Below are 15,646 nucleotides of genomic sequence, written 5' to 3' on the forward strand. Positions count from 1 at the left end.
TTCCTATTCCAGCAGCAGGAGGAAATGTTTACATTATGAGACGCAGCAGCCTTTTCCAGACAATCCTATGACTCTGGCTTTTTGACTATTTATCACATGCAACAGCTACTATAATTATGCCCAGCAGTCAAGGTTTCCATTTAGAAAAGCATGGGTAACTGGTGGAGGGATGGGCTGGGACACCAATATATTTTCTATTTAAAAGGAACTTAGTTGCACTTGAACCGGGATTTCCTGAAACCAAGATTTGCTGATAAAGGCTTACTTTACAGTTGATAGGCAAAATGGATCCCAGGGTATTATGTTGGTTGTCCGTTAGATCTGTTCTGGATGAAAAAGAGGTAAATGAGTATATTGGATTGTTTTATTTAATGAAGTATGTTTTTAATGAAGTGTGTATTTATTGAAGTGTGCAGTGTAAGAGAGAATATATTGTAAACAATATAGTTTATTAGTTAAATATATTACAGTGCTTTTTCTAAGATCATATTTCATAGATGTGGAAAGGTGCCAGAAAAGGAATAAAACCACAGGAGTATATAACAAAATTAAGATTCTGAACTTGGAAAGTGATATGTTCTGTTTAATATGGCAAATAGCATGATCCTGTAATGTTTACTTGGAATTAAGATTCACTGAGAGGAATGGGGCTCTCAAGTAAGTGTGCATACGATATTGACCATAATGGAATAGAAAACAATAGTCAATACCAAGCAATTGTTCGTTTTTAGAAAAGTGAAATATGTACATGGATCATTGTGTCGAAATCATTGCATTAAAGGTAAATTTTACTTACAATTTTAGAAATAATATATAAGACCTCCTTTATTAAGAACACAAGTAGTGTTTTAATAGCTTTATTTCAATAATAATTGGAAATTAAATTATTTTATATTCTGTTGGGTGTAGACTTACTAATTTGTATATAATTTCTTACAGTGAAGTTGCTGTGGAGTCAGCTGTTGGTCTAAAAATAACAGAGTTAAAAATCATTTTTCATATGTGGAGGAGCTAGAAATATTATTCTGTGTAATTCAGTAATATTTAAATCTGGATAAAAGATCAGAAAGGAACATTAGGAGATTTTGGCCCTTGCACATAATACCTTTCAGTTCTAAGTAAATTGCAAATATCTACGGGCTATGCTCCTGCTGTTGAGTGTGAAAAGTCTTCCACTGTGCTAAACAGATTTTCAGCATTGGTGGAAGAGAAAGGAGAATAGTTTTGTGAATTTCTATCTAATTGTCTGTTCTATCACATTCAACAACACTCATTTTGATGGGGAAAGAAAGCATGCAGTGAATGATCACATGCTGGACGCAGGCTGTTTCTTTTTTACCTCAGAACGTATGGAAACAACCCTGCAGGGATAGTCAATGGGGCGCCACCCATATGTCATTGGACTACAACTCCCATCAGCCTCAGTCAGCATGGCCAATGGTCAGCCTGGCTGAAATGTGTTCTCAAACCTGATACATCCTTCTGCCTGCCTGGATGGAAGATAGAGGGAGTGTGAATGTGTGTAGAAACTCTGGCACAATCCCCCAGGAGGTTGTCCAGAAAGGAATGTGAGCCTTTGGTTGAAAAGGGTTTCCCACCCCTGTGTGAAGCTATCTCCTTCCTGGTTTGTTTATCCACTTGTTCATAGGGGGGAACAAAGCGGGAACAGTCGGGCTTTGTGCAGCAGCCCAGTTTCCGCACAGTATGGTTTACTGAAGCTAATTGTTACATGTGAACTTAGCCATTATCAGCTGTGGAGTGTATTTCTACCCTTCTAATTGGCTGGAAATTGCAGTAAATGCATTTCCTGACACTTTGCTTTTTGAATGATTTTATTATGCCCTGTAATTATATTTCATTTGTATTATGTGAAACACTCTTGGAGGCATGGCAAGGAGCATTTTCTTTGTTTTTGTTTTAAATAATAATAATAAATAATAAATTTTATTTGTACCCCGCCCTCCCCAGCCAAAGCCAGACTCAGAGCGGCTAACATCATACAAATAACACAGAATACATAAATTACAATACATAATATTGATGAATATGATAGAAATTCCAGAAATAAAGTCCCAAACTTTCATTTTGAAATACTTATACATTTAAACCAGGAGACACAATGAATCTGCAGTGTGTATAAAGGTCATAGCAAAATAGGCTTTTGGGGTGAGTAGGGGGGACTAAGTCTACATGAAAGAAAATGTTTGATTTTCATTGTCCTTTGCCAGACTCTGCGACTGGTACGCAAGGATAGTTTACATTTGGTTAGGTACAGGTGTCATGCCATAGAATAATAGAAGCATAGAAGAGTTGGAAGAGACCCCAAGAGTCATCTAGTCCAACCCCGTCTCATTGTCTGCATGTAGTTGCTCTGCAAAGCAAATAATACATGAAGACCACCTGCAGATATAACTGTGTGCAAGATTTAACAAAGCTGGCCTATTTTAAGGACTGATGCCCTTTATATGCTTCATGAATGCTTAATAGTTAGTGCATGTGAATTATTTTTATCGTGGAGTAAATCCCTTTTTTAAAACACTGCAGTAGAAAATAACATATGCTCTCTTAGTGAAGTCCTTGCTTGTTAGCATTAATATAATACACACAGTTCTTTAAAGGCAGTAACATGGTCCCAAACCAGAAGGCGTTTAGACTGACATGATTATTTGTGAAAGAAGAAAATGACATTTCAGTAAACAAAATGTTCATGCAGGCACCAATGTATGCTTTATCCAGCTGTCTCCCCTGTTCATATATATATAATCAGAGATGGAGGGGAAGGGCTGTTGTTTTATTAATCTGTGAAAATGAGCCACCTTCAATACACTGGTTTTGGTAATATTTCCCAGTGTGAATCACTTCCGTTATCTGAGCTGTCCTGGTGTCAATGCTTCCATGTTACTCAACACAGGGCAGGGATGAGCTGAGTAGCCCTGGCTTCTCTCTGAACAGCTCAGCTGTCTTCCTGCATGAAGCTGTACTGTACTTATGAAGGGTTCGACACAAACTGGAACTCTGCACAATTTGAATTCTGCGTCATTTGGAGCCCTTTGCATCTACAGGGTTACTACAGATATCTGCACTGTTCAAGTGGACATTGGAGTATGGGCTACTCAGTGTGCTCCCATGTCTGTCACGGGGAACATAGTATTAATTACTGAAGAAGGCTGCAACTTAACTCTGTATGTTTTCATTTCACGGCTGTTTTCTTTATGTCATACTCAGCTTTCTATCTAATATTAGAAGATCATTTTTTCAGTTCCTTCCTCCTTATCTTGAAATTAGCATTTACCACACATGTGTATTGCGTGTTATTTTTAATTTTTGTTGTAACTGCAGAGAGGTCAGGCAGGAGAGAATCCTGTAGCTAGAAAGAAGTAAAATGTAACAGGAAGAAATGACACCATCCTTGTCTTCTCCTACTCTGTTTCCTAAGCCTGATACATAATAGTGCAGATTGGATCTTTTATGTTAAAAGGAAACAAAAACATTAACAACACTTGGCACAATAGGGTTCTTGGAAACTGGAGCAGCTGAAAGAAACATAAGATCCTTTGACATGTTTTATGCAGGTTGCACGGTTGCAGCGCCTAGGTAAACCTACATTTGCAATGATCTAAAGAGTTCTATGGATTGCTACAGTGCACAGAAACGTTGTTTATCTTCCTCCCCCAGTGGTACCTATTTGTCTACTTGCACTGGCATGCTTTCAAACTGCTAGGTTGGCAGGAGCTGGGATAGAGCAATAGGAGCTCACCCCATCGCAGGGATTTGAACTGCCGACTTTCCAATTGGCAAGCCCAAGAGGCTCAGTGGTTTAGACCACAGCACCACCTGTATCCTAGTACACCAGTCTGTAAGTAACAGTGAGCAAGGAAGTACCCTAAAATTAAATGCCTTCATTTAACCAGCTTAGTATCTGTCCACCTTTGGACTCAACAGGTAGGCACACTTTCCTTCTATAGCCGTCAAGCATGAAGGGAGATTTAGAGATGCTTGAATCAATAGAGTTACTGGACACATTTGAATGCTTAGATCCCAATAATTTAAATAGGATTTACACTTAACTTTCTCTGTTCTGGAATTCATAATAAGGTCAGATAGACAAGAACATTCTATCGGTCAGTTGTACTCTTCATTTCATAAATAAGTTGCCTTTCAGTAGATCAGGTGTTATTGACCTTCAGTAAATTATTGCTAAACCTTGAGTGTTACAACTTCCAACCTATTAAATTCTCCCAATTTATCAGAAAACCTTTATTGTTCCTATCAATCATTGTGCAGTGAATGTATACCACATTATCTCTTTTGCAAGTCACACTGTTTTTAAATCATTTAGGATGCTATTCACAGTGTTAAGGCACCATCTTGTGAAGCTGTTGCAAGCTTAAACAACAAGATAAGATAACCACCATATGTCTACCCGATTATGCTTATTTAATATTCTCTACACCCTGACACTACTGGACTGAAGCCTGTGCATTTCCAGTTCTTTTGACATAAGCTTGTTTTGAACTCTCTCTCTCTCTTTAGGGCATGTTAGGAAAATGTGACACCATTTTCTTCAGGTATTTTGAGGTTATTTGGCATATATTTCCTTAACTCTCTATATAAGAACCTTTATTAATAGACCATTTTGTTGTTGCCTGGCATAAATGAGTTACCAGCATATAGCTGAAAGGAAAATATCACCTAGAAAACTTTTGAGCTACCTTTGCTCAGGTACTGTATGTCATAGAAGCATAGAATCATATAACTGTAGCGTTGGAAGGGCACCACAAGGGCCATCTAGTCAAACCCTCAGCAAGGCAGGAATCTTTTGTTCAATGTAGGGCTCAAATCCATCATTATCATTCCTCATCCCTGTGGCAATCCTGCTGCCCATAAGGCCTAGAAGCAATCAGATCTGGCATTGCTTGTCTTCTTTCTCCTGGAAATGTGGGTAATTATTGCATTGGTCACTAGACATATTTGCTGCCAATAATCCACTGAATGAATGAATGAATGAATTGAACTGCTGAGATAGTATAAGAGAAGTTTTGTGAAACATTTCTTTATGGATACAGTTCCGTACAGAATATAACAGGCGCACAGCTGTTAAATATTCTTCGCTTATTAGTCTTAGCCAAAAAAAAGGGAACAGCAATTCCTTACAGATAGAACAGTTAAACTTGAGAACAATTGAAGTTGAGAGTAAGAGGCTTACCTGCAGTGTTTTTCTTCTAGTTGAGTAGCAGCAGAAAAAAAGCACTGCTTACCTGAGTTCACCATGAGTCAATGATTAAGCTGGGTCCATGAAATACAATGAGGATTTTAATTTGGTATTCAAAATGGTACGAATCCGCTTTTAAATGTGTTATGGGAAGGGAGATTATTGGTTTGTTTGTTTTTCTTGCATTTATTATGTATTTTGTGTTTTTTATATTGTGATCTTTTGTTGTGAACCACCTTGAGATCTATGGTTGAAGCGCAGTATACAAATTTAAGAATAACAATAGTAATAATAATAAAGGATTATGACATGGTAAATTGTTTGTAAGCATCCATGCTGGCTGTTATGTTTAAATGAACCTGAGAAGGTAGATAAGGTAAAAAATGAGAAGATTTATATAGTGGACTTCATGGGTACCCTAGAGTATTGGTTTTCAACCAGAAATTGCAAACATCATGCATCAGTGTGGCATTTTGATAATTTTATGGGGAGCAAAATAAAGCAAAAATGTGGAAACTTTATTTTGTCACTTCTTTGCCTCGTGACACCATGCAACATTTGTAATGCATTTTTTAAAAAATAATCTACCACTTACCTACACAGTAGCATTCTTTTCTTCATGGAATATTTTATTGCAGTTAAATAACAACGGGACAGTTGATTGGCATGGCACTCTTAAGTTAAAAAAAGGTAAAGGTAAAGTACCCCTGACAGTTAAGTCCAGTCGCAGACGAATCTGGGGTTGCGGCGCTCATCTCGCTTTAAAGGCTGAGGGAGCTGACGTTTGTCCACAGACAGTTTTTCCGGGTCATGTGGCCAGCATGACTAAGCCGCTTCTGGCTCAACGGAACACCAAAACCAGAGCAGTGCATGGAAACGCTGTTTACCTTCCCACAGGAGCGGTACCAATTTATCTACTTGCACTTTTTGGGAGTGCTTTCGAACTGCTAGGTTGGCAGGAACTGGGACTGAGCAATGGGAGCTCACCCCGTCGCGGGGATTCGAACTGCCAACCTTCTGATCGGCAAGCCCAAGAGGCTCAGTGGTTTAGACCACAGCATCACCCGCGTCCCTACTCTTTAAGTTAGACATAATTTTATTTGGCTTGTGGCCATTTCTTAGAGGTTTAGAAGCCAGTGCTGAGTTCTACAATTTTAGGGATATGGTTTCTTAGTGGATATTGTGGTTGGTGCCTATTGAATCCTCACACAATACATTTCAGAACCCTTGGTTGGCTTGAGTATGAAACAAAATGGTACGATATTTTTGTTGTTCCCTTCTCAGAGTCTACATTCTTTATACAACAAAACAAAAATCAATTGCTAGCTCTTACTTGCTCATGTGTTAGCATTTCATTTATGATGAGTTGGGTATTTTTCTCCCAAAAGGGGAGTTTTATTGGGGAAAAAGTTTCACATGGTGGTAATTGGCTTGAAACTGAACTATAAGAGAATCTAGTTAAATTCCACCCTTAAACTGACATGTTCTTTCAAGCATCTTTAGCAATATTTTATCATGTACATCACTACAACTGAGTTGCTAATTAACTGTGGCTATTAGGTGAGAGAGGTGGTTAAACTACCTTGTATTTAGAATTATAGCTTCTGGCATTTAGGATGTATAATTTAAGACTTGACACAATGCATTAATTAGTGCAGACTTCATAATTTTATGTTGCATTGCTGATAAGACTGAAAGTATGCTATTTCTTAATTAGGCTTTATATTAAAATTATGTATCTGATTTGCTCTGTGCAAGCTTTACCAAGTAAAACAAATGATTTGACTTATATTTTCAGTATTTATTAATGAGAAATGGGAGCTGAGCATTATTGCTGTGACAGCCTCTGAAGATAGGTGGTATTGTTTAGAAATAAACTGGAACTCAAATTGTGATCAAACAATGTAATATGGTTACTTATAATTATGGCACAAGAAGATTACTATTTCAAGAATTCCCATTAATAAAGACAATTTACTTATTAACACCCATAGTTCCTCTGTGCATATATCCACATATAGATGAAACATATGTGCAATGACACGTTTGTGGAGATTTGTTTCTGCAAAAATTGGTGCTGGAGATCTTCTGTACACATACAACTGGTTAGTGAGAAAAATAGCTCCTCCTTTTCCAGCATCTTTAATTGTGATGTCTGGATTGTTTCCGAGGCTGTAGATAGCACCACACTTTGTGCACCTGGGCCTATAAAGGTAAAGGGAACCCTGACCCATTAGGTCCAGTTGTGGCTGACTCTGGGGTTGCGGTGCTCATCTCGCTTTATTGGCTGAGGGAGCCGGCATGCAGCTTCCGGGTCATGTGGCCAGCATGACTAAGCCGCTTCTGGAAAACCAGAGCAGCACACGGAAACTCCGTTTACCTTCCCACCGGAGCAGTACCTATTTATCTACTTGCACTTTGACGTGCTTTCGAACTGCTAGGTGGGCAGGAGCAGGGACTGAACAATGGGAGCTCACCCCGTTGCGGGGATTCGAACCGCTGACCTTCTGATTGGCAAGATCTAGGCTCTGTGGTTTAACCCACAGCGCCGCCCGCGTCCCATAGCTGGGGTTATACGATACAAAAAAAATACTCTTCACTGAGCACCTCAGCCTTGGGTGTAGTAGCAGAAGTACTTAGTCACAATACCAAAGTAGATTTCTATACTATCTGAAGGGGTCCACACAAAATTCCTCTTCCTTTATTCCTGAGGAGTGTGCTGTGCATTGCTGCACTGTCCAGGGGTGCATTGAGAAGATGGTAGTTGTATGCTGATGCACAGGTTAGTGTTGTGATTGATCTATTTCCTGAGTTGTAGATGATGCAGGTGGGGAACACAGAATTGAATCGTGTGTGGATTCTTCTACATGCCTCATTGTGGGGATGGGTAGAGTAACAACGTGGCTGTGGAAATTTCAGGGTATTCCTGTTGTGGCCCAAAAAGATGTGGAACAGAATAGATAGTTCAGTATCTTATCTCTTTCTTTGAAGAAGCAGAGGGCCAGTCCTACTCAGAGTAAACATATTGAAACTAATTGACATGACTAACTTTATGGTTCTAATTTCAAACTGCAAGCTTATTGCATTTAGCTCTGTGAAATCACTAATACTGTGACAGCGCTATATGAATAATAAAAATAAATGGTGATAACATTAACTATAATTACACCAAGTTAATGAGGTATTTTGTCTTTATTATTATTTTGCCTTTAAATCTAAAAGTCCCCATAGAGAAAGCAGTTCTTGTTTTGCTGAACACAAACTATACTGAGATAGATATCTTCCATTTATTAATAATATAGCTAAGAGAATAGTTGTTTAGAGAAGCATGGTTTAAAAACAAGCAAGCAAACTTGCAGGCGGTGTTTCTTCTGCAATTAGGACAGGGCTGCCAAAAGACTTGTTTCAAAAGAATATAAATGAAGTTTAGATCATTCAAACAAAAAAATAATAATAATTACAATTGCAAAATAGAAACTAATTCCCTATTTATTCAATTATTCATTTCTAGATGGCTATATATAAGGAAATATGGATTTCCCCTAGTGTTTCATGAGCAGCTGAAAAGCATAAAACTATAGAGCTAATTAATGCAAGCATAGCTGTGATACTTGAACAGTGATTACCAACATATTACAAACTTCACGCATACATCAGTACTGTAGGTATTAAAAATATATCTTGGAACTTAGTCCTTCCAAATTCTACTCTTAATTTTATGGAAGCTGCTTTTTTCAGACTGCTAAGTTTGGAAATGGTTGCCTTGTACTTGAAATAATTTAAATGGAATTTGAGATAAAAGTTCTGTAATCTGAAAAGATAATTTAATGTTCAGTAAGGTATTTTAGACATTATCAAAATATTTCAGTGCCGAAATTAAATTCAGAGTAAAATGTAATGATTATCATGACTTTTTAAGAATGAACTTTGCAAGTTTCTCATTCAAACTATCATTATGCAAGATATGATACCTTAGTTTATGGGATATGTATTGTTATTTGATCATAGCCAAATAATAGAGTTACCTGGTGATATAGAATTGACAGGTCACACAAAATGAAGTGGGCATCTTAACATTTTATATTTGCTCTTAATTCTCCATTTCATGCTAATGTATCTGTAATGATATGCTTTTTGATATATTTCTGAAATGTGAGTTTAGATTTTGGGAGCGCTAGGTAGACTGAAGTTAATGTGTATTTGTTTATTAAGGTTTCCTATTTGTATTGAAGTTCATGTTAATACACAGTGCATGTTACAGAATAAAGATTGAAGTCTAGGGCTGTATATGGAAGATATGTAATTAGGCTTCCTTCTGCATTTTGAATATACTATTCTCAGTGATGTTGTTAACAGTTAATTCATGTTGAAGAATTCAAACATGTCTAGGGTGTTGGGTTTTTTGGAGTTGACAAGGAATTTGATAGAGCTTTCATTTAGGAATCCTTCACCAAAAAAACTTCTCATGACCTAACCTGTCATATCATCATCACCTAATATGGGATTTTTGTAGGGCTGGACCAATAAAATAAGTGAAATGTGCTCATGCTTTTAAAAGCTCTTGATGGACCGTTCAGAGACTAATGTTCACCTTCATCTATCCTGCTCTCATGGTGTTGTCTGAAGCCAATTGCTTTTCATCCTGTTGCACCCTGCTGCAGGCCAGCCCTAGAAATATTGGCCCCAATGCTCATGCCAGAAGATGAAGTGCAGATAAACTTCATGTCGTTCATAAGATTTATTCAAGGTTCATTTTATAAAGTTAAGTCTCTCACTTAAAATAAGTAGATAATCTTCTACCTTGTAGTTCAAGACTTAAACATTACTTCAAATTATGCTTTTCCCTCTGAATGCCTGCAGGGAATTCTGCTTCTTATCTTTCTAAGGCAGCAGAATTTAATAAAAATGAAGTCTTTTGTCCGGTTCCATTAAAAGAATGTCAGGACAGTCTACCAATTATTTCTGGGTCATAATTTGGAATTCATGTAGAAGCACACAGCCCCTTGGGTGATTAAATAATATTGCATTTTGGCTATATGCTTTTTTCAGCATACTATTGGCTATCAATGTAACAAAGACAACATTTATTTTAGCCAGACCTTAATTTTCAGCTCATTTTTTTTAGTGGGGTTGGTTGAGTTGGATCTGCAGTTTCATGCATATTTTTGGTGAGCATTTTAGGTTTTTTACTCACCTGCTCTTAATGTATGGTTCTGAGTTTATTTGAGTTCACATTTGTGAAATAAACATCTAAGCAAACATAGTTAATACTAATACTAATAATATCAGGAGCATGGGATTTTCCCTGAACAGACCTCTGAAATGTCTCTAATAGCTATATCATGGATAAGGGTTGTTGGCATCTGTCTGTCTTGGGAGTCAATGGAGAAGTGCGCCTTTTGGGGTGAAGTCAAACAGTTGGAAGGTTGCAGCGCCTGCTGTGGCTGCAGAGATCAATACGGGAGAGACATGTTTTATTGCAGGTGGGGCAGATGAAGGCATCCCATCTTGCTGCTACAGGTGCACCATGGTGTTTTTTCTCCCTGCACTCCTCCCAGCAGTCATTCCTCATCAGGTTAATGCTGTGAATACATGACCTGTCTGTCTCCAGGCACTGCAAAGAATTCCCACATAGCAGGGTTGATGTGGCAAGCCCTCATGTCTTGTTTGCAGACATCTTTGTAACACAGAGCTAGTCTGCCAATGGGCCTGGTGTCTGAAGACAACTCCCTAAAGAGCATGCCCTTGCAGGTAAGGGTAAGCTAGCACATTTTAGAGACTATGATTATCTCTGTTCATATGGTAAAAGAAAGGCTTGAACTTCAAGATCCAAGGCAATAGGCTCCAAGATATCAAAACATCTATCAAAGTTTACATTTCCGAGCACAATTCCGAGCACAATTCAAAGTGTTGGTGCTGACCTTTAAAGCCCTAAACGGCCTCGGTCCTGTATACCTGAAGGAGCGTCTTTGCCTCGCTCAGCATTCAACCCAGACACTGAGGTCCAGCACCAAGGGCCTTCTGGCAGTTTCCTTACTCCAAGAAGCCAAGTTACAAGAAGCCCGCCCTGTGGAACGCCCTCCCACCAGATGTCAAAGAAATAAACAGCCATCTGATGTTTAGAAGACATCTGAAGGCAGCCCTGTTTAGGGAAGTTTTTAATGACTGATGTTTTAATGTATTTTTTTGTTGGAAGCTGCCCAGAGTGGCTGGGGAAAGACAGCCGGGGTATAAATAATTAAATAATTTATTATTATTATTATTATTATTATTATTAGTCTCATGCACACATTCTAAGGATACTTTGATGAACCTGAATCTTTATTTGCCCCCTTTGTCATTGGTTCTCAGTATTCTAGTACACACCGGTAGTTATCAGAGTGACTTGGCATTGAGATCTGGATTTCTCAAGGGAAAGCTCCGACACGCGTTCTGTCTTCAAGCTTTTACTCTGCTTTCTAGGTGAGAATGTCAGAGTCACTAAAAATCTATCTTTATGATGGCACACCCCAGATTTGAATGACTTTAGTATCTGAAGTGTTCAGATATATGAAAATCATGAACCTTAGATTACTGCAGTGTGTGTACGTCCCTCATCCAATTTGCAAAGTTTATATACAAACTATAACATTTTCAGCCTGGTTTCTTACTACAATTGGAATATTTATTTGTGTAGTTTTAAACTTTGTCTTCCTTTATGAGGCAGTATTTTGCTTAAATTGAAGTGACGAGTAATATTAATGTTTAATTCTCTTTCAGAGAGTGCCTGCATAACTTGATATAGTCCCTAGAGAGCACAGCTGAAGGTCTGGCCTGTGCGCTTGATTAAATGATTTTTCCTAGCATCAGCACTAAATATATTTCACTCTCCCGACAGCAGAAAGTGTGAGATAGCTTTTCATGCTTTTATTGGGTTTTCTGTTCTTTCATCAGCCTGTTTGTAACGTATTTAATTGCATAAAGATAGGAAACGTTATGTTCTCTCCAAGAAGCACATTCTAACTTCTTTATGTTTCCTGACTGAGCTTTGTTTCACAGTGCGGCCTTTTTGCAGGGAGTCAGAAAATACAAGTGTGTATCTCATACCAAAGTACCCTGGGAGGGGAGGGGAGATTCTAAGGAGACAAGGGGTCATGTTTTCATACAATTTGTGTCCTATGGGAGGAGAGAGCAGGAAAAAGGCTGAGTTTCCTAGCACGTACTGTGCCCTTGCTGAATGTCAGTCTCCATTTTACCTTTAGCAGAGCTCAGCAACTGTTAGTGAGTGACAGTGTTCAAAACTACTGGAGACCATGAGCATTTCATTGACCTGTGCATAAATAGCTTTTACCAGGTATTCGTGGCTTCACAAATTGACAGGAAACGGAAAGGCATCACTGTATTAAAGAGCTTTGATTATCCCAGATTAACATTTATTGAAAGATGTGGAGTTAAAACTATATATGCTGTTAAAACTTAGGTGGCTTTGATTTTTAAGTTGCTGAAATAGTACATGTTCTCCTTGGAAAGACTCCTGTAGCAGGAGAAGGCAGACCAGGAAGCATAACTATACATGCTGTTATTATAGTTAAAGAACTAACAAGCTAAATGATCATATAAATAAATAAAAAGGGTTACTGTTTGGAACAATAAATGCTATTTCCAGATGTTTATTGTGTGTCCCAATGAAACGGAGCTCTTATGTACATTCTTCTTTACTAAGGCCTTGGGCAAAACTGTACACATGAGCAGCCTAGACTGCAGTGTGGTTCTCCCTCCTTCCTCGGGTTTTCAAGTCACATTTGCATGCCAGAGAGGGAGTGGGGATGTCTTCACTTGATGCATATTACCTGTTTGGTTTCCCCATGCAGCAACCCCCCGCCCCCAATACATGCACCAAATTCCTGTACTTGAAGCTTTTCATCCATACGTGTGCTGTTATCTACACATGTGCAAGGGCTTTCTCAAATGTACTCACCTCAGCTTAATGAGCATGGTTTACGTTTTCAGATTGGATGGAAGCTGGTTTGGTGGGAAACACATCAAACAGCAGTATTGCTCAAGAAACTAGAGGATAGATATGGACTGTGGCTCGCATAATGCGCACACAGCTTCAAGCACCAAGTTGTGGGGCCTCATTGATGCCAGTGTAAACAGTAATACAGTATGTATGCAGCCTTAGTCATATAATAGCTACCTGTTAGGCAACTCTCTGTTACAGGAAACAAACACTTCTGAGGTCAGTTTTTGGCATAGGCATGCAATGTTGAGCATACTATGTAATTGTATATTCTGCATAAAAGTGCTGCTGCAGGTGCTTCTACAAATACAGCACATCTACACAGTTCCTTTCATACCTTAACAATGGAAAGGGCAGGGCCCAACTTTTGTTACAAAGTCTTAAAACATTTCTCTCTGTGTGATAGATTGTGTGTGTGTGCTTCTGCTGTAGCTCTGAGGCTTCTTCTTCCTGTTGGATAGCCAAGAATAGCCTCAATAACAACAAAACAGCCACAAAGGACTACCTCATAGAGATAGAGAGATAGAGATAGATAACCAGCTCTTCCCCTTTTATTGTCAAAAGAACAGTAATTTCCCATTGGAAGCTATCTAGACTTTTCTGTGTCACTGGCATTTTTCTAGGTGATTATGTGACCTCATTCTCTCTTAGACAGAACACGGATTAACGATATAGTATGGCGTGTGTATCCACAGGTATCCACCCAGGGTTGATTTCTCTGCAGTTACTTCAAACCCGGCTTTAGCTAATGTTTGGGTATATGCAGAGTAGCAAGCAGGCAACTGAAATAAGCAACAGGTTTTTAATTGTATAAGGTTGGGGTTTTTAGTGGTCCTGTGGCAAGAAGCATTGTTCTAGCAATTGGTTCCCATGAGACAAATCACCTGGGCGTCCTGGGCAACCTCTTGCCCAAATTCACCCCTATCTTACATTAATATTATTGGAGTATTGTGTGGTTTATTGGGGCGTCACATGCTAAGCCTTTGCATTTTTGTTGCCAGCAGCTACATGCCATCTTTTACTTGCATATGTCTAAGTTTTAGGCAGATGAATGCTAAAGGGACCTCTGATATCCCCCTTGTTCCTTGTAGCTTACAAGTGTTTGAAAACAGATAACTCTGCATTCCCAGGGTATCCTGATATGTTGCTTGCTACATATTAGAGGTTTCCAGTTTCTCATGTTACTGTGTTTTTGTACAGAATTATATAAGAGCTATATTTTGACTAATATAGCTAGGCCTCAGTCCTGTATACCTGAAGGAGCATCTCCACCCCCATCGTTCAGCCCGGACACTGAGATCCAGCGCCAAGGGCCTTCTGGCAGTTCCCTCATTGCAAGAAGTGAGGTTACAGGGAACCAGACAGAGGGCCTTCTCGGTAGTGGCGCCCGCCCTGTGGAATGCCCTCCCATCAGATGTCAAGGAAATAAGCAGCTATCCTATTTTTAAAATACATCTGAAGGCAGCCCTGTTTAGGGAAGTTTTTAATATTTAATGCTGTATTGTTTTTAACACTCGATTGGGAGCTGCCCAGAGTGGTTGGGGAAACTCAGCCAGCAGGGCGGGGTATTAACAATAATAATAATAATATCATCTTAAATTCCATATCAAAATAAAGCATAAAAGGAGATTTACTAAGATTAACAAGTCTTTACTAAGCCTGGGTGATCACTTATGGTTAGGTCATGCAAACATTTTTGCATGTGAGTATCTTTAGTAATCTGGGTATTTCAAATGAAATGAAATGACTAAGGTTTTCCCATGGCAAAATTTCAGACCTTTGAGTCTGTCATATTGAAAAGGTGCATCAAACTTATGGATCTTAAATCTATTATATGATGCTACTAGTCCTCCTGTGCAACTGTTCAAAAGCTAGAGCTTTTGGGCCCCAGTATGTTAGGAATCACAAATCACCTTCATAGGACACTGATATATAAATATGCTTGTAAAATGGGTCACAGTAGTAGTGGAATAAGGACATAGGACATCATGTTGTTGTCTGAAAGGCATCGTGTAGTTGCTAGAAATAACATTTCCATTTTATACACTCTTGTGTACACCATTTCTGAAGGCAAATCCACAATAATTGACTACATTCATGTGCTTAATGGCACTATACCTGGACTAAATAAGTAAAAAAATACTTTTAGCAGATGTTGTTTCTGGACGTTGGGATTTTATATATCTAATAGTAGAAAAACTTAATTATATATCCTATGAGAAACCGATTATGTTAGTATAGGACAAATTCATTATAAAGCCAAAAGTTTTAAAGTGAAGATTATATAAAAATGTAAAATACTCTTCTATAACATAAAATGATGTTTAAAAGATATCTAAACCATTCTATTAGATCAGGGGTAGGCAACCTAAGGCCCGGGGGCTGGATGTGACCCAATTGCTTTCTCAATCCAGCCCGCGGACGGTCCGGAAATC

The 15,646-nt window shown here is 38.5% G+C and overlaps 1 protein-coding gene across 7 annotated transcripts in view; it reads left to right on the plus strand.

Annotated features, from left to right (window-relative positions):
* PTPRE (protein tyrosine phosphatase receptor type E) overlaps positions 1–15,646 on the plus strand; it is a 140,419-nt gene that overhangs the window by 71,180 nt on the left and 53,593 nt on the right. Inside the window, exon 1 of one of the 7 annotated variants that reach the window (XM_081912692.1) lies at positions 225–341. The exons of the other annotated variants lie outside the window; for them this stretch is intronic. Coding sequence (XP_081768818.1) covers positions 331–341 — 11 coding nt within the window. The 5' untranslated portion in view covers positions 225–330. Of the gene's footprint in view, positions 1–224; positions 342–15,646 lie in introns of those variants that run through there. 7 annotated transcript variants of the gene reach the window in all.

The sequence above is a fragment of the Podarcis melisellensis genome, assembly GCF_964234715.1.
Source record: "Podarcis melisellensis genome assembly, chromosome: 5".
Taxonomy (NCBI): Eukaryota; Metazoa; Chordata; class Lepidosauria; order Squamata; family Lacertidae; genus Podarcis; species Podarcis melisellensis.